General features: G+C 44.2%; 1 protein-coding gene across 7 annotated transcripts in view; it reads left to right on the forward strand.

The window, feature by feature from the left end:
* Window positions 1–7,996, forward strand: part of CAB39 (calcium binding protein 39) — a 77,377-nt gene extending 69,381 nt beyond the window's left edge. For all 7 annotated transcript variants that reach the window (XM_081051138.1, XM_081051139.1, XM_081051141.1 and 4 more), the window contains 2 exons: window positions 2,969–3,112; window positions 3,692–7,996. In XM_081051138.1, coding sequence (XP_080907264.1) covers window positions 2,969–3,112; window positions 3,692–3,880 — 333 coding nt within the window. In that variant the 3' untranslated portion in view covers window positions 3,881–7,996. The remainder of the gene's footprint in view (window positions 1–2,968; window positions 3,113–3,691) is intronic.
* Window positions 7,997–25,832: the final 17,836 nt, after the last annotated feature.

The following is a 25,832-nucleotide window of genomic DNA, read 5'->3' on the forward strand; positions in this document are numbered from 1 at the left end:
GGAGCGGGAAAACAGATTTGGCTGCTTTATGTTAAAATACGATATGAACAATTTCATTGGAAACTTAAATTTAAGACTTAAATTAAAGGTCTAGAACAGGGGTTGGCAAACTATAGCCCAGGGGCCAAATCCAGCCCACTGCCTATTTTTGTATGTAAAGTTTTACTGGAACACAAACACATTAATTTATTTACATATTGTCGATGGCTATTTCAGACTACAACAGCAGATTTGAATGATTGCCATAAAGACTGTATGGCCTGCAATGTCTAAACTGCAAACTATCTGGCCCTTTACAAAAAGCTAGCCGACCCCTGCTGCAGAAAATTTTTGCTGCTGTCAATAAATGCATATGCCTCATTCTGTGACAGGAACTATCGATGGAATCACAAAGGACTTTGAAAAACAATCATAATTCCATTTACATTGTTTGCCAGGTCCTCTTTTAAATTCTCCTCAGCCCAGAGTTCTTTTCCTCAGAGGTATCTGAATTCATTTTGATCAAGACTCTTTTCCTACTTCCCCTTCCTGCCCTGGGGAGATCACGCTGGAAGACCTTATCTTTCTATGGAAATTCACTAATGAAAAGGAGCATCTGTTATACTTTGTGTCCTTTGATAAGAACACTCTCTGCCATGAACATTTCCAGAAGAATCCTTTCCATCTGGCCAGCTACTTCCTTTCTTCCCCTTAAGGCTATAACTCATACAATCAGGAACCAATAAGAACTACAGCTTGGAAATGTGACACTCCCTACCGTAAAGCACCCACTCATTGCTGGGGCTCGAGCCTAGCCTCCCAGCCATCGTTTAGTCCAGGGTCGGGATCCTTAACCTGTCTGTGGTGTGCTGGCTAATGGTCACCCGTGATTCTCACAGCTGATAGGAACAATGATAGGAACAATCCTTTCATTTCCGGGGTGGGTCCAGTATTTCTGACAGCTGTGTAAGGAACTTCCCCTCCCTGGACATCAGGATGATAGAGTGCAGGTTCCCCTGTGATCCTCAGAGTGAAGTGGCCCCACACCGGGAACCTCTCTGTACCTAAAGGCCCAGGTGTCCCAGTCTCCAGCAGTCACCCAGATGTAAGCAGCTGGATGGGCCGCTGTCTGCTAAAGCCAAGGAGGCCAGACTGGATGGCTTGGGATTGTAGCTTCCAGGGCTAGTACCTCTTCAGGGGCAACTCTTTATTTTGTTGGCAAATCACTAGACTTTGACTAAATTCTAAATTCTTGGGCTGCTTTTAAGACCTTTCTGCTGCTTCAGAATTACCACCATGAAAACGAAAATCGAGGCTGCCACTTGTAAGCACTTGAGAATGGATGTGAAGCAAGTCTTTTACTCCTACAGTTACTTTTAGCTCATAATACCTCATGAACACACACAGCGCTTTTGAAGACCAGTGGTTCTTTAAAAATGGATTTTAATTTGTACTCCTTTTTGCAGCTACATTGGCATTTATTTATTCCTGTATTTAAATTTATATTCCTTGTGCAAAACTTTTTATTTTTATATTTAAGATATAAATATGTAATTTTTATATCCAAAGAAATCTAATGAATCACCAGTCATCCTCCTCTAAATAAGAAGACTGAAATGAGCCATTTTCAGTATTTCATTGATTTCTGTGATAGAAAACAAACCCCAACAAAGCTTTAAACCTTCACATACTTATACTAACTTTTGAGTCTTCATAAGAGTGAATACTGGTTGCTTTTTACTTCGAAAGTTGTAGATTTTATGATCCAAATCGATGTGACACCTGTCTGAGCTTTTGAATTCCTCTTGTATATTCTTTATAAATCCTAACTAGAATAGATTTGTTTTCCTGCACATCCAGTTATTTGTTTTACTATGAGGACATGTTACTTATCGGGAAACTTCAAGTATCTAGAACCTCGCCAGGAACCCAGACAGGAATTACATAGCAGTTAAACCATAGCAGAGTAGCTCCTTCCGTGCCGTTTCCTTCCCTCAGAGCCCACACCACGTCTCTCTTTAGACTCTTAGCTCCCACGTGCTTTGCCCAGTTCACACTATAATTCTGACTACACTCATGAGATGGAGGCACTGTTGTCCACTCCCATTGTACAGATGATGAGACTGAGCACAGAGACGCTGAACAACATGCTCCAGGTTACACAGCTCACAAGGAGTAGGGAGCCAGGACTCGAACCCAGGCAGGCTGTTGCCAGGGTTCCTCCTCCGCTTGGCCTTGCCCCTTCCCCCACTGCAAGCTGCACCACCTGCACACTAGGCCTCCACTGGAAGTTGGCACACTTGCAACACAGTGGGGTGACTGCTGGTTTCCGAAAAAGAAAAGTCTAGAATAAAGTCTAGAATAAGCAAGGACAATTGAAAACTTAAGGGCTGATGTAATATAATCAGCGCTCTAGCACTCAGTGAACATGAAGGCACGGATTAGTGATGCGCTTCAGGGTACGTGGCTTAAGAGGGAACCTTTTCTGAATCAGCTATGATGAAACGATAACTTCAGTGTGTGTGCAGAACTTTGGGCCTCATCTTTTGTCGTATGAAATTCAGATAAATAAAATAAAAATAATGAAATTAAGTTTGTAATTAAGCTAAAGTTTGCAGTTAGTTAACAGGAATTATCAACACCTTATCTTGTGAACAGTTTCTTTTATAGTTTCTTTTAGTGAGATAACGCAAATGCAGATTTAAAGAGTAGACGCACTCTGACAGTGTCAGATTTGGGGCCAAGTGCGCTTTGAATGTCCTCTTGAGAGATCAGTGGGACTCACCATAGGGTTAAACCCCAAGAGGTGTTCAGGCGGCAGGCACTCGATAACTTCTCGGGCCATAACTCAGTCCAATTCCTGTCTTTTCAGTGCCTGCTAATGTTCGGTACTTAATAATGATGATTATTAAATGACTTCTTTTTTAAAAACTGTTTTTTCCTGAAATCTTAGCAATCATGTAAGATAATTCTTTAAATGTCTTCTCAGCTTCTCGGGGAACTACTATTAGACCGGCACAACTTCACAATTATGACAAAGTACATCAGTAAACCTGAGAACCTCAAATTAATGATGAACCTTCTACGAGACAAAAGCCGTAACATCCAGTTTGAGGCCTTTCACGTTTTTAAGGTAGCGTACAACTTGCCTTCACAATTGTTCACTGTATTTCATTACAATTCCTAAAATATTATTAGCCTCGCTTTGGTAATCTAAGTGATACAGTTCAATTCGGTTACTTTTCCTGTTTGTGCGGCACAACATTTAAGCAGAAGAATAGACCCAGAAATGGGGTATACTATTTAGATTTGGGAACAACAGTTTACTTGGAGGTGAATGTCATTGATCTTTGGCGTAGAAGATTATTAATCACAAAGTAAAGGGTAATAATCCGTTTCTTAATGCTTTCCCTGGAGGATTTTATTCTCAAAATCCATTCCGACCTTCTGTGCCCAGAAATAATTTCTGCCCATTTTATCCCCAAATCAGAATGTGTATTTAAACCAACCACTGAGTTTCAGAGCATGAATGAGTGTGCCAGTCCTTTTTGTGCGAAACCATGTCAGCCTCTTTTTAATTTGCACGTTGTGAAGTGCAGTCGCAGAGCACACAGCGAGCGAGCTTCCCGGGCCCACGCCGTGTGCGCTGCCCCTGCCCGCAGGCGTCCGTCCTCTCTTTCCCTGTGACTGATGGTGCCTTCTCTCTGGCCAGGTGTTTGTCGCCAACCCTAACAAGACGCAGCCCATCCTCGACATTCTCCTCAAGAACCAGACCAAACTCATAGAGTTCCTGAGCAAGTTTCAGAATGACAGGACGGAAGACGAGCAGTTTAACGACGAGAAGACCTATTTAGTCAAACAGATCAGGGACTTGAAGAGACCAGCTCAGCAGGAAGCCTAACTCCCCACAAACACCCAAAGTATTAGATCCAAACCCAGCACCTGGCCCTCAGCATCAGGCTCCCCCCCCCCCCCAGGAGGGACATTACTGCTAATCTGCTGTTAAGTGAACGGTTTTCCATTTTTCCTTGTTTTCTTTCGTAGTCCAAGTTGGAGAACGTAGCTGCTGCTTTCTTGCACACTAGAGCACGCGTGGACTTTCTCTTGATCTCTGTGTCGTTTCAGGATTCACAGACGGTTTGCTGTAGGGGTTCTGAACATGGCTAGGTTCACGAAGGCAATTGTAGAGGTGACATGACAGTGTGGTGTAGGGCAGGGGGGCGTCCCTGGGGTCCTGGACACCCACAAACGGGGTCGCATTTCCCTGTTGGAGAGCCGAGTTTGGCGAGGCCAGCGGCCTCCGCTAAAGGGCTGTATTTGAAGTCAGGGGCACAGAGCCCAAGACGTGAGCTTTCTGGGGGGATAAAGTTGACATGCGAATAAATTGACACTGAAACTTAGCAACTTCTTAAAAGTGTGAAGCTTCATAAGGTCATAAGGAAAATGTATATATGCTTTTCACAGCTTTCTAGAATTTTTTTGACATTTGATTTTCTTGAGACTTGTAAACCTGGATATGTTGAAAGGTATTTGTTAATTTCCCTTTCAGAAGGTCTTTTAAAACTAGAGCTAGCAGCGAAACCTTGCATTTCATTTCAACAGCGCTTACAGGTTTCTTTTGTATATAATTCTTAGAATGCTCATTTCTTTTAAATGATTTAATTTGTACAGCAGAGGAATGTTATTGTATTAGTATGTAACTATTACCTAATATTGAGTTTTTGCAAAAAATGAATGCTCATATGTAATTGAAATACTTCAGATCACACGAAAATGCTGATTTAACATTTAAGTATCACAGCATTAAAAGAAAAAAGTAAACCAAACCTTTGTATTCAATTATCCAATGGGTGCCATCAACAGGTTACAAATACTGACTTGGAACTCAGTCAGCCACACTTTCCTGCATAATATTGGCCTTATTCATTTAAAATGAGTCATGAGTTTGCTGTATCTATGAATGATACCGATTATGCTAAATTAATGCTGATTCTTTGTGTGTGTGGGAAACCCCTGTAGCGCACCCTTTCTTTTTTAGAGTAAGTAACCCAGTACAATAGTTGTGAAACTGAATAACTAAAACTTTGGCTTCTCTTAGGAAAAGAAGAGTTCCTAGTCATAGGTGTCTCATGGGGAAATTTATTTTTTTTAATGTCCTATTCCTTAATGCTGCAAATTATCAGTATTTATAAAGTAACTGATTTTGCACCACTTTTTTGTTACTGTGACCACAGCAGAACAACGTCTCCTAGAATATATCTGTAAAGTTAATAGAATGGTATCTGTTCATCTTAGTGATACGAAGATCACAACTAACAACTTACAAATCAGTTTGCCAGTTCGGATGCAGCATGGCTATGGCTGTAGCTGACTAAGACATTTATATAATTATTCTTTGCTAGCATCTCTTACTAATTGAATTATTTATCAGCCAGTAAAATGAGACTCCCGAGTGATGTTTCAGCAGGTTGTAAGACCTCCTTCTAGGAAGACCACTTAGGAAAAGAGCTCCAGAAAATATAGGTGCATTTTATTCTATTTAATTAAAATGGCAGTCTACATTGTAACTGATTTTGCTGAGGCTGCCTTTACCAAAATCATTCATGTTTTTCCATCGGCAGTAGGGGAAGCAAACCAAGCTCCCTGAAATGAAAACATCCGAGATGTTTAGGAAGGCAGACTTGGCTGTGGTGAAAGTCTGGTTCTCCTGGTCTAGTGCTGGGTGTCTGGGTTTAGTGTGAAAACATTACGTACACCAAGCAGAAGAAAGGTTTCCTTGCCAAACTGGTTCTTTGAACTTGAAACAACAAAACAGCTTCCACTTTGGCAAGGCCACGTAGCACTAGAGTGTGAAGGACAGTGAGGGGCAGCATGTCGAAGGAAACACCCATGTGTTACTGTCACATTGCATTCGGGAGAGAGTGAAGATTCAGAGGCTTGTGGTTTGTAAACAAGCCTGTGCAAACTTTCAAAGTGGAAAACTTGCATTTGAATTTACGATCATTTAATATATGCATACGAGTATTACCAAAACTATCATACTAGAAGTGGTTTCTTTTGCGTTATAAAGATTTAATTTTACGTAAGTCAGTTACTCAAGGTGATTTTTAACCCTTTAAAAAAGGTGGATGTATACAATTGTTAACAATGCCATAAAAGCATTTCCTTTCTCCTAAGGAAAAGTAAATTTCTTATTGGACTATCTGGCTGGCCCTGTAATTTAAATTAAAATAAAATTTTGGAGAAACAGCTTGTCCGTTTTTATGATGTTTCACAGATCGCTGCATTTGGTCCCTGTGAGCAGCACAACCTTTGTCACAAACCCTAACCAGAAGCAACACGCACCCCTCCCTCTACATCTTTTTTCCCATTCAGTGTTTTATTTTTGGTGTCAGAAAACATGATTTGCACGTACATTATAGGGCTCACAGCTCCTCTGCCCTTCCTTTCTCAGTTCAGTGGTATCAGGCCTTTTAACAGTGTCACTGACATCACAGCCTGTGGAAGTAGGTCCTTCCTCTGCTTCCGTGACCCTTGACAGTTAGCACTCTGAGGTAAAACTGAAGGACTTTGCAGGAGTATTTATGTTACTAGAATGGGACTATAAGGAAGGTGAAGAACTAGGAAGCCTGGTGTTACATGGCCCCCGGAAGAAGCTGTGCCCTCCACAGCCTGGTGACATGGAGCACACAACCTGTCCGAGCTTCTTGGTTTAACCTTTGTCAGAGAGTGGGATCACCATTCTCGAGTGACGGCAAGGGACATGCCCTCGTTCAAAACACTTCATCTTATTTGTTATCACTTCTCGGTGGTTTAGTCTCCTTGTATGTTGTAGTTCTCCAAAGATGACAGGGTCCCCCAGTGACAGAACTCGTGACAGCCCTTTCTCTGAGGGGGAACTCATGAGTCAGATGGGAATAAGTGGCCACACTGAGGGCTTGACTCATGCTTTAGCACAAGTTCTACTTCCTGCCAGTCACGTCAGGTGTCTCCTCCCCATTCCACCCCCCAAAATAACCTGAACTGAGCCCCAGGCTGCTCAGCGGTAGCGTGTAGTTCTTATCCTGCCTCCCTTGTTCACAAGGGTGTAATAAGATAGTGACCGTGGTAACACACAGTTTGTGCATTCTGGAGGCGGGGGCCACACCCAGGTAGTGAGTTATCCCCCCTAAGAATTCGCCAGACAGGCCCCTCAGAGGAACAGGACAGCCGGCCCAGGACACACCCCTTCAGCTACTCCTGCATTTAAAAGAGGTGTTCTCCCAGGCCACTTCTGTTTCTATACACATCTCTCAGAGTCTGATACCCTCTGGCCATCTGGTTTCTACCGGGCGTGAAGGACAAGGTAAGACTCCCCACACTACAATCTGAAAGTCCTCTTGGCTGGTCAGCCCCACAGGAAGACCTCCCTCAGGAGCAATCTGAACACATCCCGCTCCAGCTCTCCACTAAGAAAGGACCACCATCAGCTTCCACCTGCCAATACCTCCAGTCAGCCCGCGTCCCCCACCAAGCGTTAACAACCCAGGACAGTTAATAGGGACAAAAGTCGAACCTTCTCGCAGGGACTTCTACCTCCCAGAGATCACGCTGACCGAAGACGACGGTGATGGCTGCACTAGGCCATGCCACTTCACAGCTTGCAGGAGGATTCCGTGTTGTGTGCTTGGCTCATGGTGACCACTAAGGCCTTGCTAATGTTGGGTTCCCTGTGTGGTCATCGGGAGGGAACTGAAAACCAGGGGCATCCCTCTGGCTGGAAGGCGGAGCACGTGCTCCTCAGGGCAAGTGCCTGGGTCTTCAGTATGATGACCACCAGGTTTCTGTGCAGGAGACTGTGTCCTCTGCAATTTGTGAAATGCATCCTAGATTTCACTTCAGGAAGGCAGATTTGTGGAAAAGATTTGTATTTTCCAACATTCTTCACAGATGAGCTGTACTTCATCAGAACTCCTGTTCCTTGGCAATAAATTTTTATCGCTTAAGTACTTGGTGTTCCAAGTATTTCAGTAACTCTAGCTTCAGTAGTTGGGTCTTCCTTTGGTGGAGATGCAACTGGGGTGGCAGATAGTACCAGTGGAGGAGTCCCTGGCCAGCCCAGGGGAAGCTTCCAGACAAGGCTGCTCCCCAGCTGGCACCCTCCTTCCTCCCCAGGGGGCTGCCTCTCACACTCGCCTCCACACTCGAGACCTTTGCATCTCCCCACCTAACGGTCTCACCTGTGAAGAAGGCCAGGTGAAGGTCCCAGTTCTAACCCAAACAGCGCCGCCTTGTGCTCAGTTGAATCTCCAAGTGGTCCTGTGCCCTCCCCAGCCTTAGGCAGTCCCACCTTGGGCCTCCCCACGGGGGGTGAGGTGGATGGGGTGGGGTTAGGTGCTGGCTCCCATTATGCGAACATTGAGGACCTGGCAGTGCCCCACCCCATCCCCTTGGCACTCGTTTCTGCCTTCTAAAGCTGCTTGTTGTGGCCGAGGACACCAAAAGTACAGCAATCAGTGTCTCCAGAAGCAGCCCTCACGCCATCGTCCTGGCCCCTCAGCGGGGATAGGTGCTCCCCTGCAAGAGCTCCGAAGCCACAGTGTCAGTGGTTTGATGACATCTTTTAATGGATTCTTTCCCTTCTCTAGCTCACATCCACTCTGTACCAGGGTTTTCTGGGATCAAGTCCCAAATAAGTGACTAGCATTCAGACCCTTGTTCCAGGCTCTGCTCCTGGGGAGACCCAAATTAAGACATGCTCATTTTGTTCCTTGTAACCCAGAGGCACAAACAGCCACACCGGTGGTCAGCCGTGGATGGGCCTCCCTCTTAGAAGATGCAAAGCCATGCTGCTGCCCTTCTGGAAGCCCCCTTCCTGTCCCTCTCACCTCAGTATGGCCACAGTATGTGCGTCAAACCCTGACTGACAACAGGTACTGAGTGGCTCAGCACAGCGAGGCTGCTGGTGACCACAGCTGCCTGAGGCCCCAGACCCAGACCCTCCGAAGCCAGGGCCCCGAGGTCCAGCCAGCTGAAGCCTCCAGACTCTTTCAAAAGCAGCTGGACAGGCCACACCCGCTGCTCGAAAATTTGTCTTCATGGTCCCCAAGTATGCCACCGTGTTTCCTGGGAAATAAGACCTAGCCGGACCATCAGCTCTAATGAGTCTTTTGGAGCAAAAATTATAGCCGGACCATCAGCTCTAATGAGTCTTTTGGAGCAAAAATTAATATAAGAGGTCTTATTTTAATTTTTGCTCCAAAAGACTCATTAGAGCTGATGGTCCGGCTAGGTCTGAGTTTCGGAGAAAAACAGTAGTAAAACTGGAAGAGCCCAGTTCCCTCATGCTCCACGTCCTTCCAAATAAAGCCTTTTGTGAAAAGTGCAGTATAACCTTACAAAATGACTGCACAATTGAGAATTGGGAAGAGTTCGGAAATGTCCAGGTCTAGGTAAGAATTGGATGGGGGATCTGTGGAGACGGGGCTGGGGTCGCCTGGGCTCAAGGCCACTCCCAGCCACAGGACCTCCAGCTTTCCCTGCATTGAAGGCTTTAATGAAAACGTCCACTGGGTGGCAGTAGAGTTCCCTGTTTCTAGCGGCTGCGGCGCCTGGAGATCTGGCATTCTTGGAGCAAATCCAGCCTGTGACAAATATGAAAGGACCTGAGAACCTGCAGGTGTTGTGTGCCGGCGGCCAGGGCTTCCTGAGTGCCGTTTTGAGCAAAAAGGAGTGGAAGGTCAAGAGAGTTGTAAAAAAAGACGCAGGGACAGATGTGTGATGAAGATATGTAAACGTGCAGAATTTAGGTGGTGGTATGTGGTTGTTTTTTAAGACACTTTATTTTTTAGAAGAGTTTCAGATTTACAGAGAAAAAATGCACAGATAGTACAGAGATCCCGTGAACCACACCCAGTTTCTCCTATCATTAACATCTTCGATTAGTTTGGTATATTTGTCATGATCAATGGACCTATATTGACCAGTTATTATTAACTAAAGTCTATATTTTATTCAGACTTCCTTAGTTTTTCCCTAATGTCCTTTTTCTGTACCAGGATCCCATCCAGGACCCCACACAACATTTAGTCATCATGTCGCCATAGGCTCCTCTGCCTGTGCAGTCCCTCAGAGTTTCCTTGTTTTTGATGTCCGTTTGAGGACAGGTCAGGCATTTTGTAGACTCTCCTGCAGCTGGGATTTGCCTGGTGTTTTTCTCATGCTTAGAACGAGACTATGGGTTTGGGGAAGAAGACCACACAAGTCAACTGCCATTCTCATCGTATCACCTCGAGGGTGCACACCAACCCCGTGACATCCCTGTGGGTGTCGGCCATGTCACCTGGCTGAGGAAGTGCTGTTTCACTCCTGCCCTCTTAGGAAGGTGCTGCCATGTGCAGCCTACACTCCAGGAGCCAGTGACCTGCCAGGAGCCAGTGACTGCACATGGATGTCCAGCGGTCCCAGAAGTGCCAGGTCCAAACCGGAACTCATGCAGGCCCACCTGCCAGGACCCCCTAAGCCCCCTAAGTCAACAATCGTCCTCGTGCTCCTTCCTTGCCTCGTCTCCCACTTTCTTCTCCCATCCAATGACAGCTAATCCTCTTTATTCTGCCTGAAACCCTTTAGTCTCAAGGCTGCAAGTCAAATGTCCCTGGAGCAATGACAACAAGCCTTCTAAAATAATAAGAAAACTCTTTTCCCTTCTTAGGAAACACTTTGAAATTCGACTGTATGATGATGCAGTGCAGAGTAAGTATTAATTAAATTTCTATTTTGTGGTAACTGGTAGGTAAATATTTGATAACCTTCTCTGTCTTCCTGAAACACCCCTGTCAACAGATCCTTTCTTTCAAGGTTCTTCGTTAACTGCCAGTGGTCCTCATTAATGCTGACTGGGTGATTACCCAGTGCTTTACAAGGGCTGACTCACTCAATCCTCAGGACAGGCACTCAGATGAACAGGTCCTCTATTACCCTGATTTCACAGATGAGAAAACAGGCACAGAGAGGTTAAGCCACTCGACCAAGGCCACACAGCAGTAGGTAGCAGAGCCAGAAGAGGACTTGGCAGGCAGCATCTCTTTTCTCTAATCCAGCACTCTACACCCTCTTCCAAGTGCCAGCACTCCTCCAAAATTGTCAAGAGCAGATAATTGAGGCCCAGAGAACCGTGGCAAAGAGGGCGGGGGGGGCTCAGAATCCCACCCACTCTGATCAACTGTTTACATGAAACACCAAGGAGGGGAGGCTATTTGGCACCCTCCTCCCAGGTTAGAACCGGAGTGTTTTACTTCCATAGGGCCCTGAGGCCCGGTGACAAGGCTCGGAACAGTGCCCCTCACCTGGAGTCTTGATAAAAAGCTGGTTCTGAGCCAGTGGGTCAAGGGTAGGGCCTGAGGTTTTGCTTTTCTAACAAGCTCCCGGGGTACTGTGGCTAGAGGAACAGGAGGCAGGTGACATCAGCTGGAGGTTACCCAGCCATGGGGCTGCCTTCAGAGCCAGCTGCATGCTGAAGACTGGCCATGCAAATGAGTGAGGAGGAGCAGCGCCAGGCAGGTGTTCAGGTTTGAGATGAATGGGCCTCTCCAGGATGAGGGCAGGCAGTGGACCCTGGGTGTGGCTGGGATGCCAGGTCTTAGAGAGCCATCAGAGAGGCCTAGGGGTCTGGGCTGTGGTGTGGACCATCCTAGGGGGCCAGGGGACTGAGTGAAGCCTGGACCAGTACCCAGTGCTAGGTGTGCACAGCCACCCAGAAGAGGGCATGGCTCTGGGCTGAACTGCGAGTGATGCTGGGCTCCCACAGTCTGTTGTCCATCCCTCGCCCATGGCATTACAGTTTTTTTGTTTATGTCTGTCCCCAACCCTCCAGACCATGCGCTTCTTAAGGTTAGGGACCAGATATCACCTGCCTTTATGTCCTCAGCCCTTACTCAAGGCTCAGCTGAGAGCTACATCTCAGCAGGGTGACCTCAGCTGTACTTCTGGACGGCACCATTCACATGTTGTACCATTTCCAAGTTTGCCTACTTAATTTGACAATTTTCCAGCAGATGGCAGTAAAGTGTCTTGGGGAAAGAGTGCCCTTACTTTAGAACCCACAAAAAACTCCTTCAGGGCTGCCTCTCAGTGATCAAATGAATGAACAAAACCCAAGTCATCCTCAGCCAGCAGCTCGTTCTTACAGAAGCACCTCCCCCAAACAGGCCAGTGGTAGCTTCGGTCCCCACAGCAAGGGCCAGATGCTCAGACTTGCTGGAGAAGGAGGCAGCTGCCCACCCCGCTCTGGGAACTTGAGACTTCCTGGGTCTTGAAGCCGAGCCTAGAACAGCAACCAGCAGATCTGTGCCAGAGCCGGCTATGAACCCCTTAAGCTCTGGCAATCAGGACAGGTGGGTACTCACCCTGCCATCAGAACATCAAAGAGGGCCTGAACCGTGTGAGCTGTCACTGATCCGAGGGACTGGGAACGTGAGGAGGACATTCACAAGCTGCCACTTTGGATCTGGCTGGTGAAAGGTTCAGTGGCTGACATGGTGGCAGTGATCTGTGTCTTGAACTAAATGCAGACAGATGCGGCTTGAGACAGAAGTACAAGTTCTTTCAGTCTTGGCAGTGATCCCTGCAGGCCTGGCTCTTCCTCATTCTGCGCTTGCCCGCTTGGGTGCAGCACAGAGAGGATGCCAACGGCTCAGGGCCCTCAGTGAGTCTGGGGAGGCATGGGAAGTGCTTCTGTAAGAGCGAGTTGCTGGATGAGGATGGCATCCCAGGGAGGGGTGGGGACATCTGATAGATCCAATGTGTTTCTCTCCAATTCACTGTGCAACTCATAGCAATACTGGGCATGAAGCTTATGGATACAAGGAAGCCTTGATGAACTAAATTCCTGAGAGGGCTGACGCTTTTGTAAGTGAATGGGGTGAATGGGGAGGTTACGCAGCTTGCATGACCTGGAGGTGATGCCTGGCCTGGGTAAGCAATCCTGCCAGAGATGGAGAGATTTTGGAGGAAAAAAGGAAATTGGCCAGATCTTGGAAAACAGAATGGACTCCTGGGACAGATTAGGGTCTGGAAGAGAGCAGATCACTTGGCCCAGAAATTCCCTCCTCTGAGTTTCGCCAAGAAAACTGCAGTACAGTAGAGGATGGTAAGAAAAAAGGTAAATGCCTGATCCCAAAGATTCTTGTGGTGATTGGATTCTCGGGTTATGCCGGAGTTGAATCCAAAGGTGCACCGAAAGTATGTGAAATTGAAGCCAACTGGCTCCCAGTCCAAATGATAAGATAAAAAAGGCAGTGGCTCAGGAGGACGGATTTCTGGCTAACCCGAGAAAACACAGTTGAATTAAAACCACAGCCTAGTCAAACCTCATCATGCCGTATGAGGAATCTGGAGGATCAGCTGGCACCAGATGGAGGAAATGGATGCAGTTGACATGATTGCATGTACAACATTTTGTACGAATGCAAGAAACTCAACAAATCCAAAGCAAGACAAATACAAAAAATTCACACAGTAGGGCCTCAACTATGTTGAAATCACAAACAGAAGATCTTAAAGCAGCAAGAGATAAACAACTCATCAGTAAGGGAAACAATAATACAATTAATGGCTGACTTCTCTCAGCTGCAATGATGGAAGCCAGAGAAAATGGAATGACATATTCAAAGTGCTGAAGAAAAATCTGCCAACCAAGAATTCCATATCCGGCAAAACAATCCAAAAATGAAGGTGAAACAAAGACACTTTCAGATAATGAAGATTGGGATACTTTATTGCTAGCAGGCTTGCCGTAAAAGAAATAATGGAGAAGGTCCTTCAGGATGAAAGCAAATGACACCAGGGGCTAACTTACACTCACAGGAAGAAGTAAAGAACACAAGAAATGGTAAATATGTAGGTTTATATTATATATTTTTCCTCTTATTTCTTCACTTAACTTCTAAAAGACATATTCGTATAAAGCAATACATATGACACTGTAATGCTGTGTTCCTAATGGGAGATAGATATAGATAGGTAGATAGATAGGTAGATAGATAAATAAATGATAATTATACAGTTATATAGACAAATGATAGACATACAAATTTACTATCTATGACAATGATAACACAAAGGAGAGGAAGATGGAATTGAGCTATATTGGAGCAAAATTTCTATGTTTTACTGGAATTGAGTTAATATCAATCTGAAGTAAATTGTGATAAGAAGCATACTGTAATGCCTAAGGGGGAAAAAAACTTTAAATGTCATTTTAAAATCAACAAAATAATAATTTAAAGAGTATGATAAAAAAACATTTATTTCACACAAAAGAAGGCAGTAATGAGAACAAAAAAAAAAAGCAGGTAACATACTGAAAACAGATAGCAAAATGACAAATATAAATCCAAACATATTAATAATTATATTGAATGTGAATGGTCTAAGCACCCCTATTAAAAGGCAAATGTTGTCTGACTGGGTGTAAAGGCAAGATCTACTAGATTCTATCTCCAGGAGACTCACCTTCGATTCAAAGACACAAATAAGTTGGAAATAAAAGGGTTGAGAAAGGTAAACCATGCAAACAGCTAACATAAACTTACTGTATCACCCAGCATTCCACTCCAAGGAATCTTCCAAGGACAACTGAAAACTTATGCCCACACAAAGCTATAAACCTGAACGTTCATAGGAGCATTATTCATAATAATGAAAACCTCAAAACAATCCAAATGTCCCGCAATGAATGAATGTATAAACAAATATGATAGATCCACACAATGGAATACTACACAGCCGTTAAAAGGAAAGACCTACTTATACGTGCCACAACATGGATGCGTGTGCAAAATATTGTCAAAAGACACATTTGATAAGGTACTATCATTCAAAATATACAGAGAACTCTTAAAACTCAACAATAAGAAAGCAAACAACGCAATTAAAAAATGGGCCAAAGACCTTAACAGACACTTCACCAAAGAAGATCTTCAGATGGCACATGAGCGTATAAAAATCTGCTTCACATCATGCTGTCAGAGAAATGCAAATTGAAACAACAATGTGATATCACTACTACATACCTATTAGAACGGCCAGGATTTGTAGGGCACTGAAACTACCCTGTACGATACCATAAGAGTGGATCCATGTCATTATGCATTTGTCCAAACCCATAGAACGCACAACACCAAGTGTGAACGCTGGACTTCGCGTGTAAACTACGGATTTGGGGTGATAATAACATGTCACTGCAGGCTCATCCACTGTAACAAATGTCCCCCTCTGGTGGGGATGTTGATAGTGGGGGAGGCTGTCCATGGGGGTGAGGGAACTGCATGTGGGAAATTCCTGTACCTTCCTCTCACTTTTGCTGTGAATCTAAAACTGCTCTACAAAAAAATAAATCTTAAAATAAAACAAACAAACATAAAAACCCTGGAGACCATCAATAAAGAGCTGGAAACCGCCAACTCTACTTGAGCTTAAAATAGAGGCTTTCAGGAAAGGACATTTCAAAGAGAGAGCTAAACATGCAGAACAAGTTGTGTTGGCGGCTAGCGCTACATGAAACATCCAGTCTTTAGATGATGCATCAAAACACAGCCAATAGCAAACACCTGCAACTGGAACAGCCTTCCAAGTACGTGGGGGGAAAAGAGAAGAACAGCTTTAGCCAGGACTAAGAGATGCTTCAGGGGGCGGACGGGTGGCTCAGTTGGTTAGAGCCCAAGCTCTGGGCAATGGGGCTGCTGGTTCGATTCCCCCATGGGCCAGCGAGCTGCGCCCTCCACAACTAGAATGAAGTCAATGAGCAGCCGCTGGGCTCCCGGATGGCCAGATGGCTCAGGTGGCTGGAGCGCAGGCTCTCAACCACAAGGTTGTTGGTTCGACTCCTGCAAGGGATGGTGGGCTATGCCCCCTGCAACTAGCAACGGCAACTGGACCTGGAGCTGAGCTGCGCCCTCCACAACTAAGACTGAAAGGACAACCACTTGAAGCTGAGCGGCTTTTCCAACTTGACTTGGAAAAAAAGGACTGGAAGTACACACTGTTCCCCAATAAAGTCCTGTTCCCCTTCCCCAATAAAATCTTTAAAAAACAACAACAACAAAAAAGATGCTGTGCGTGACAGTGATGAGCTTCAGGGAGGCCAAAGACGGGAAAGAGAGAGTGAGTGAATGTATTCAACAAAATGAAATGTTAGAAAATGCTGAAGAAAATCAGATCAAACCTGGGTTGGGGGACATGGTGAAAAAAATGAAGGAATTGAGAAGTACAAATTGGTAGTTATGAGATAGTCACGGGGATGTAAAGTAAAGCACAGGGAATATATTCAACAATGTGGTAATAACTACATATAGTGCCAGATGTGCACTAGACTACTCAGGGGAAATCACTTCTTAAATTATACAAACGTCTAACCACATGCTGTACACCTGAAATTAATATAAATAATACTGAATGTCAACTAACTGGAAAAATTTTTTAAAGGGGGAAAAATCAGATTAAGCCTCTAGGTGGCCACTTGCTACCGAGGAGTAAATAGTAGCCTTCCTGGGAGAAGACAACATGGCTGGTGGGAGCTTGGAATTGAATGTAACAAAAGCACCAGAAAATAGAGACTTCCTAGAGGATGAATCAGAAGGACTTTTGAAGAAACTGGTTGATGTCACTGACTTAAAGGGTTATTTTAAAACACTTTAAAAGAAATCGAATGTACCCTAAATTAGCTGAAGAAGATGAAATAATCCATGTTCTCATGTTTAAAGTCTTCAAACTCAGCAAGCTTCACTGAAGTTAAAAAAAAAAAAAAAAAAGAAAGAAAGAAAACAGTAAGGGACAGGCAGTGGCACCAGCAGAAATTACAAGTCCTTCCTGAATGACAGCAAGAAAAATAAATGAATGTTCATCAAATATCCAATCTAGAGAGAATGTGCCCTTTAACGTTAGAGGAGAATCTTGCCAAAGCAGATGGCAACACCAGCCGTGCTGAGAGTACAAGCCAAAATTCCATCAGAGAAATTCAAAAAGAATCATAGGCTCTAACAGAAGCCGTCGTATTTCTCATGAGAGAAAACGCTCATGACAATGGGTTGAGAGCTCTGTTGGCTGAAAGAAACCTTGATAACTTGAGAGAAGAATATTCATATATCAAACAAAAATTATTGAGGAAGAATTTTAATATTTTGGAGAGTATCGTTACATCCTGACGTTCCAAATGGACATTTGGCAGAGGCCAAGAGGACCACTAGATAGGGTTGCCAGATAAAATACACAATGCCCAGTTAAATTGACGAATATTTTCTCAGCCAGGTGATCAAAGTCACCAGCAACATGATAGATCATATTGATAATATTTGATATAAAATGGGATTTTTACCTCTATGGTCTTCCAAAAATTCTATAACCCCAATCTAATCATGATGAAAACATCAGACAAATCCCCTCAGAGGGACATTTTACAAAATATCTCAAAACTGTCAAGGTTATCAAAACAAGGAAAGTTTGAGAAACTATTGCAGTCAAGTGAAATCTAAGAAAATGTGACAACTAAATGTCGTGTGGGATCCCAGGGGAGATCCTGAAAAAGTACATTAAATAAAAACTAAAGAAATCTGAATAAAGTATGAACTTTAGTTAATAATAATGTATCAATATGAATTCATTAATTATAGTAAAAGCACCATACAAATGTAGCATGTTTATAATAAGGGAAATTGGGTGTGGGGCATATGGGAACTCTTTGTACTATATTTGTAATTTTTCTGTAAATTTAAAACTATTCTAAAAAATATAGTTAATTTTTTAAAAAGTCAGTGAGGATATAGGAGATTTGAACAACGCTATCAACCAACATGCTGTAACTGATAATTATGGAACTTCAAACCCCAAACTGAAAACTACACATTTTTTTCAAGTGTACATGGAGTGTTTGTCAAGATCAACTATATGCTGGGTCACAAAATAAGTCTCCATAAATCTGAAAGGAGAAAGGCTGAAATTATATATAGTATGTTCCCTGAACACAATAGAAACAAATTAGAAATCAATTACAGAAAGAGACCTCTCAAATCTCAAAATATTTGGAAATTCAAGAACGTTCTTCACAATAATCCATGTGTCAAAGGAGGAATCACAAGGGAAATAAAAAGTATTTTTAAGTGAAAATGAAAACCTGACATATGGAGATTCATCCTGGGCGTTGGCTTTTCCATCTATGGGATAGTCCTAGGTCAATTCATGCAGTCCCACGCTTTTAAATCCCATCTGTAAGCTGCTGAATCCCAAATTTATATCTCCAGCACAACCTCCTCCCAGAACTCACCTATCAAACTGCTATTTGAATCTTCTGGATTCTTAAAGGGCATCTCAAAGCCAAAATACCTCAGGAAACTCTTGACTCTCCTCCCTGCAGCATTCTCACTTCACCATCCATCCCGTTTGTTAGGCCCCAAACCTTGGAGTCATCTCTTCCCTGCCCACTTCCCCACGCATCCAATCCCTCTCCAAGTTCTTCTGAGTTGACCTCCAAATAGACTGTGGGTCCACCCACCTCTCCCCATATCCCAGAACATAAAGCCTCCTCGAAAGCAGGGACCCTGTCAATCCCTCACTGTATGTCTCCAGTGCCTCATACAAAGTAGGTGCTCAATAAATAAAGTTTGGGTGCATGGTGGATGCTTCTTTCCCAGATCAGAGGACTTGGAAAGCTAAATTAGAAACCAGAAGGTTGCTTGGTAAGGCTTCTCTCAACAGGATGGGAGAAGGAGTAATGGTGGGATGACACAAGGTACTCTGTGTGTGGATTATGAGAAAACCTGAGGACGTCTCCCTGACTCACTGTGGCTGAATCTCTGTTGTGTAACTTGTAACTTTGCTTGTAACTTCATGTGTCTCATCCTTGGCCTGATTCACTTCCACTTGCTAGCAAGTAGGTGAGGCTTACTCAGCATTGGCTGAATGAATGAGTTTCTGAAAGCCACCTGGTCCCTGCCCTTTCAGCTCTCTGTTCTGCCTCCTTCCTGTTAACACATTTTTTCCTCACAACAGGTACATCATGATTAGTTAGGTTCCAGCTTTCATGGGTTTCATCACATTATAATCTCATGGCTCTGACCCTAGTATGGTGCTCCTCAACCTTCTAAACCCATATTTACAAAAATTTTCTATAGTAAGTCATTTATTTCAACCATTATACTTTGATTCTTTTTAGTTTCACTCTAAAGATAACACTCATCTATTAGTTGGCTAGGGTTGCCATGACAAGTATTAACAGACTGGCTCACTTGGCAACAGACTTGGCTCACTAAATAGAAATTGATTTTCTCACCATTCTGGAGGATGGAAGTCCAAGATCACTGTCAGCAGGGTTGGTTTCTCCTGAGACCTCTCTACTTGGCTTATAGATGGTATCTTCTTCCTGTGTCTTCATATGGTCTTTTCTGTGTCCTAAGCCCCTCTTCTTATAAAGACACAGGTCATATTGGCTTAGGGCCCACATTAATGTCCTCATTTTAGGTTAATTACCTCTTTAAAGATCCTGTCTCCACCTACAGTCATATTCTGAGGTAACAGGGGTTAGAACTTCATCATATGAATGTGAATGGGGCACAATTTAGCCAATAAATGTGTTATTTATTCCTAGACTTGCTCTTCTGTACTGACAGCAGTAACTGAAGAAAAAGAATGTCCTTAAGCACAACCAGAAAGACAGCTCAAGGTCTAAAGAGAAATGCCTCCCACAGGCCAAGCTCTGACATCCACTTTCCCTACACAAGTACAATTTGCTGGGCCTGTGCATCCTGCTTCTCCATGTGGACAAAAAGAAACTTCACCCTCATCTTGTGGGTGAAACATAACTGCATCATGAAATACGAATATGAAAGAACAGACAAGGCAACAAGAATGCATATATTGTATATTCCACTTTTTTCCTGATTGAATTTCCACTTCTATAAAAAAATACAGATTCTGGAGGAGAGTCCCAAGATGGCGGAGTAGATAAACACTGTGCCTGTGTTCTTCTACGAGCACATTAAAATTACAACTAAATTATAGAAAAATCAACCTGGAGAACCATCTGAAGACTAGCTGAACAGAAGTCCTACAACTGAAAATAGAAAGAAGAAGCCATGTCGAGACTGGTAAAAGGGGCAGAGATGCAGAATGGGCCCCACACCTGCGGAATGAGCCCCACACCTGCGTGTCGTGGTTGAGAATCAGGAGGGATATCTCAGCTGCCTTGGTTCCCCCTGGAGGAGCGAGGGACGCCAGCCTCCCACTCCAGACTCCCCAGCCCAAAGTCCTGGTGCAGAGAAGAGGAGCCCCCACAACACCTGGCTGTGAAAAACAGGTGGGATTCTGACTGTTCGGGTAGAATGAAAGGCTGCAGGAAACCCAGACGTCCTCTTAAACAGCCCGCACACAGAATCACTCGCTCACAGGCACTCACCTTGGGTTCCAGCGGTGGGCCTGTGACTCAAGTGGCCTCAGAGACATATAGGGATGCAGACTGAGGTGTGTGGCCCTGGGGGAGGACTGGAGGACAATTGGCATTTTCCCAGTGAGAGGTCCACCTTCCGAGCAGCCAGCCAGCAGGCAGTTGCCATCTTTCCTGTGTTGAGCCTGCCCCTCCCGGCCAAACCTGAATCTGATTGGTCTGGTGAGCTCCACTGCTCTGCCCTGCTGTCTCACTGAGACTCTGCCCTACCCAACTCACGCACTGCCGGAGGCACTTTTTCTGCGAGCAGCCAGCCCCTCCTGCACTGCACTCTTTCTTGGAAAATTATGGGAGTCTAACTGGCCTCAGGCAGGCTGCCACTGGCTTTGGTGTGCTCTGAGACTTTTGCTGAGTTGCTCCAGGTTCAGCACTGGCACCAAACCAGAGTCTACATTAACCTGGTGATCACAACTTCCCACTCTAGTGACTCCCTGAGACCCTGCCTCACCCAACTTGCATACCACACGAGGCGTTATCAGTGCCTAAACATTAAGGGAGCCAGCAGACAGCTGCAGGCCTCGGGGTGTCTTGGCTTTTTGTGGAGCTACCCAAGGCCTGGTACTGGTAGTAGCCATCCTTGATTCGAAGCATGGCCTCTCCCATGTACCTCCAGGTCCAGTACAGGCAGTGAACAACTGCAACATCTGGCTGCAAAGAGAACAGACTCCAGGGATGGAGGAGACCCTGTGAAGGTCCAGGTGAGAGACTATGTGAGATGGTCCAATGAGAGGATGACGTGAACCACGGTCCAATCTGGACTTTGGAGACAGAGCCCAAGGAACTTTCTGATAGATTCAGTGCAGGGTTTGAAATAAAGAGAGTTGACAAAGATGTTCATGAAAATGAGAGAAGTTTTAACTATGCCAGATGTATTCGTTTTATACTGTTGCTGTAACATATTATTATAAATTTAGTGGCAACACCAATTCTTTATTTCAGAGTTCTGTAGGTCAACAGTACAGGTGGGCTCTGCTGTTTCCTCTGCTCCTGATCTCATAAGGTCAAAAGCAAGGTGCTGGCCAGTTCCAGCTCTTTATCTGGAGACTCGGTGGGGGTCGGGGGGAGGAGAATGTACTTGCAGGCTCATTCACATTGTTGGCAGATTTCAGTTCTGTGTGGTGGTAGGACTGAGGTCTCAGTTTTCTTGTGGTCAGCTGGGAGCTTTTCTCAGCACTTTAGGGTTCCTTGTCACATTGCCCCTCCCCCATCTTCAAACCAGTAACACCAAGTCCAGTCTTTCTCATGCTTCACATCTCTGAATACACCTTCTGCCACACCTCTCTCACTCCAGCCAGAGAAAGAAAGGTTTTTAAGGACTCATGTGATAGGATTGGGACCACACAGATAATGCAGAATAATCTCCCTGTTTTAAGGTTCATAATTTTAATTACTTCTGCGAAGTTTCTTATGTAAGGTAACAAGTTCAGTTTCCATAGATTAGGGCATGGATATCTTGGGGAGGGCGAAGGCGGCATTCTGCCTGCCTATCACAAGAAAAACTACTGAAATTAATGAGAAAAAAAGCAAGTTATTAATCAGGGTTTCTCAACCTTGGCATTACTGACGTTTTAGACAGGATAATTCTTTGTCGTGGGGATTGTCTTATCTAGGATGTTGAGCGGTAGCTCTGCCTTGTACCCATTAGAGGCCAGTAGCAACTAATCCCCCCCAAGTTGTGACAAACATTGTCAAATGTTCCCTTAAAGTCAAAGTCACCCCCTGTTGAGAACACACATACACACACACACACAATATTGTCCCAGTTTTGAAAAAACAAAACACATTACACATATTAGAGGGAAAATAACAAAGTATTAACAGTGGTTGTTGTGGATTTTGTCATAATAGTTGCTTTATTTTCTTTATGCTTTTCTGTGCTTTTCAAGTTTGAATAGCTATTACTTTTAAGCATTATTTTACAAAGCAATTTCTCCCCAAATAGATTTTCAAACATGAAATCTTGTGTCTTTATTCTTGAAGTTCTACTTGATAATACTTCACTGTTCTAGTGTGCCACTGAATTTTTGCATCTCTATTCATAACTAAAATTATGTTTTTCTCTCTCATTTGTCAGATTTTTTTGTCAGAATATATAATCTATGCCTAAAATTAATTGAAGCAACCATAGAACTAGCTGTTTCTTTAGTTTGAAAGAACTATCCAGTTAAGTGGTCTGGCTGCTCTGAGCCATTTTTTCAGACAAGTGCTTGAGAATTTTTTTCAGTAGTTTCCTTGATTATAGGGCATTATGATTTTATCCTTCTTCTTGAGTCCATTTTGTCCATTTCTACTTTTCAGAAAAATACTCTATTTCAGAATATGTGTATTTATTAGATATGATTATATATAAAATGTATCGCAACTTGTGATCTTCAAGTTTTAGATCTTCTTTCTCATTGTATTAATATTTTTTATATGTATTAATTAGATTTTCCAGAGATTTGTCTATATTGACTTTTTTAGAACTATCTCTTCAATTTACTTATCGGGTACAGCCATAATGGAAAACAACATGGAAGTTCCTCAAAAAAATTAAAAATAGAACTACCTTACAACCCAGCAATTTCACTACTGGGTATATATCCAAAGGAAATGAAATCAGTATCTTCAAAAGATATCTGCACCCCCATGTTCATTAGCCAAGACATGGAAACAACCTAAGTGTCCATTTATGGATGAATGAATAAAGAATATGTGGTGTGTATATGTTCAATGGGATATTATTCAGCCATAAAAAAGAATAAAATCCTGCCATTTGTGATAACATGGATGAACCTGAAGGATATCATGCTAGGTGAAATAAGCCAGACAGAGAAAGACAAATACTGCATGATCTCATTTGTATGTGGAATCTAAAATAGTGGAACTCATAAAACCAGAGGGTAGAATCGTTACCACAGGTGGGGAGATGGAGGAAATGAGATGTTGGTCAAAGGGTACAAACTTTCAGTTATAAGATGAATTAAGTTCTGGGAAGCTGATAGAATTCTGAGGGTGGTGGCTATACCCCTGTCTGAGACCACTGTATTTCCAACAAGCCAGTCCACTAATGTCCACGGCTTAATTATAACTGTAAATTTCAAATACCGAGTGCTTTACACCGTAATAAATCAGATATCTTTTAAGGATAGCACTCAACTACTCAACTTGGAGAAAGAGGGAAACACAAGTAAAAGTTCACATTTGGGACTTTAGTTTTAAAATGAACTGTTGCAGGGTTTGATTCCAGGAGACCTTCCCACTGGGGCCAATCCCTGCTCCTTTACTTGGTTGATTGGAAAGGGGAGGAGTCATAGGAGAAGGTGTGGCCGAGCACCCCAAAAGCACCCCAAGTAAGATGAGGATTGAGAACATGCTCAGAGATTTGCACCAGGTGGAGTTGTGAGGAGAGAAGCCTGGTCCCACTAAGATGAGTGTGAGAGGAATGAGGAAATGGAGACCGAGTTTTCTAGAAGTTTGGCCAAGAAGAAAATGAGAGAAACAGGGTACCAAGTGCAGGAGTCAATGGGGTATTTTGTTTTCTTTCAAAATTAATACATGCATGTTCAGAACTGATAGGAAGGAAGGGAGAATAGGGCAGTGATAGGTTGGGGGTGAGGGGTGACAGAGGCCTTACGTATCTGAGATGATGGGAGGGACAGAATACTCACCAAGAAGGTGGGATGGGCCTGAGAGGAAAGCAAAGACAGACAGACGCCTCCTCCAACCTGAAAAGCCAGGAGGCAACACAGTAGACCAAGGGGCAGCTGCTGGGGGAGGTGGGGTGCATCTGCTGGCCAGCATGAGGGTGTTCTCACAGGATGGCTTCTCAATTCTCTGTGAAGAAAGACAACTCAGCTTCTGAGGAAACAGCAGTCTGGAGAAGGCAGGAGGAGGCTGTGGGGTGTGGACAGAGATGACGAGAACAGTAGTTCTCAAATGAGTTGGCATCCGAATCCCCGAGGGCTTGTTAAAACACAGAAGGTTCCCAGAGTTTCGGAATAAGATTGTTTGTCTTTCTGACAAGTTTGCTGGTGCTGCTGGTCGAGGTCCTTGCTTTGAGAATGAAGCCACACCTGGGCACCATTCACAAGGGCTGCTGTGGGCCTGCTCAGCAGCACCGAGGGCCCAGAAAAGAAGGTAGCACGGTGGTTCCAAAGGGCATGATGGTGTTACCTTCCCCAACAGAACTTAGCAGCACCTGAGTGGGCCGTGGAATCAGGGAGGTGAGCGGGAGGACCTCTGTCTCTTGGGTGAGACAAAAGGACAGATGGAGAAAGAGGATTACACAGGGCCGGCAGTGGCTGAAATGCGTGAGGCTCCTAGCTCAAGCTCACTCTTCCCCACCCCCAGTCTGCCTCTCATGTCCTTGCCATCCATCCACATCCTGTCTATCTTTCCAGCTCCTAAATCTGACATCTTCCATGGAGACTTGGTTGCTTCCCCACCTCAGGTTCACTCTGCTATCCTTACCTGAACCCACAATATTCAGTGTGTGATGTTATCTTCATGCTGCCTCCCGGAGCCCCTTGGGTTATTGACTGGTTGTACTGCATTCCATCAGCTCCAAGACTGTCTGTTGTAAGACACACCATTGCTTTAGGTACATTAAGAAAGAAAAATCACTGCCAATTATATCTCATGAAATGAGATAAAATATGAAAAACTATGTACCTCAGAAGCCATGGAATATGGATTCTTGAATATCTACTAGAGTAGCAGTTCTGAAAGTGTGTTCCAAAAACCCCCATAGTCCCCAAGACCCATCCAGGGTGTCCTGCAAGGTCAAAACTATTTTTGTAATAATGCTAAAACATTATTTACCTTTTCAACATATGTTGACATTCCTTTGACAGCTGATGGAATAGGTGTATTCTTGTGTTTTAAATTTTTCTGAATTTTATTTCTAACAGAGTAAATGTTGATGGATATAACCCATATGAACAAAAGCTCTTTGGGGTCCTGAGATCAAAAAGTCTAGGAATCACTGTAGAGGGATGTGGGCCTGGCACTTGGCTGGTGCAGGGCCCAAGGTCAAAGATAAGGAGAGGTATGAGGCGGGTGTCCACAGCGCTGAGAATGCACAGGGCAGGGGGATTTAACCCAGGCCAGAGAGTTCAGAGAAGGCCTTCTGGAGAAGGTGGAGCTCATGTGTGCCAACCTCAGGGACCTGAGGCTTCAGCCAGGTGGTCCTGTCTTGCTCACCAGAGATCTGTCCCCTACTGGCTCTGGGACCCTGGGTTTCATCATCCTCATTTCCATCACTAACATGAGGCCAATGGTAGGTCACACACAAGGGCTGGGATGAAAATGACACTAGACAATATACGTGAAAGAATTTGGCAGAGGGAAGGATAAATGTAATGAGGTCCTTGGTTGCTGGGTTGGGTCTTGGGCCTTTCTG

This window comes from Rhinolophus hipposideros (assembly GCF_964194185.1).
Source record: "Rhinolophus hipposideros genome assembly, chromosome: 6".
NCBI classification, from domain to species: Eukaryota; Metazoa; Chordata; class Mammalia; order Chiroptera; family Rhinolophidae; genus Rhinolophus; species Rhinolophus hipposideros.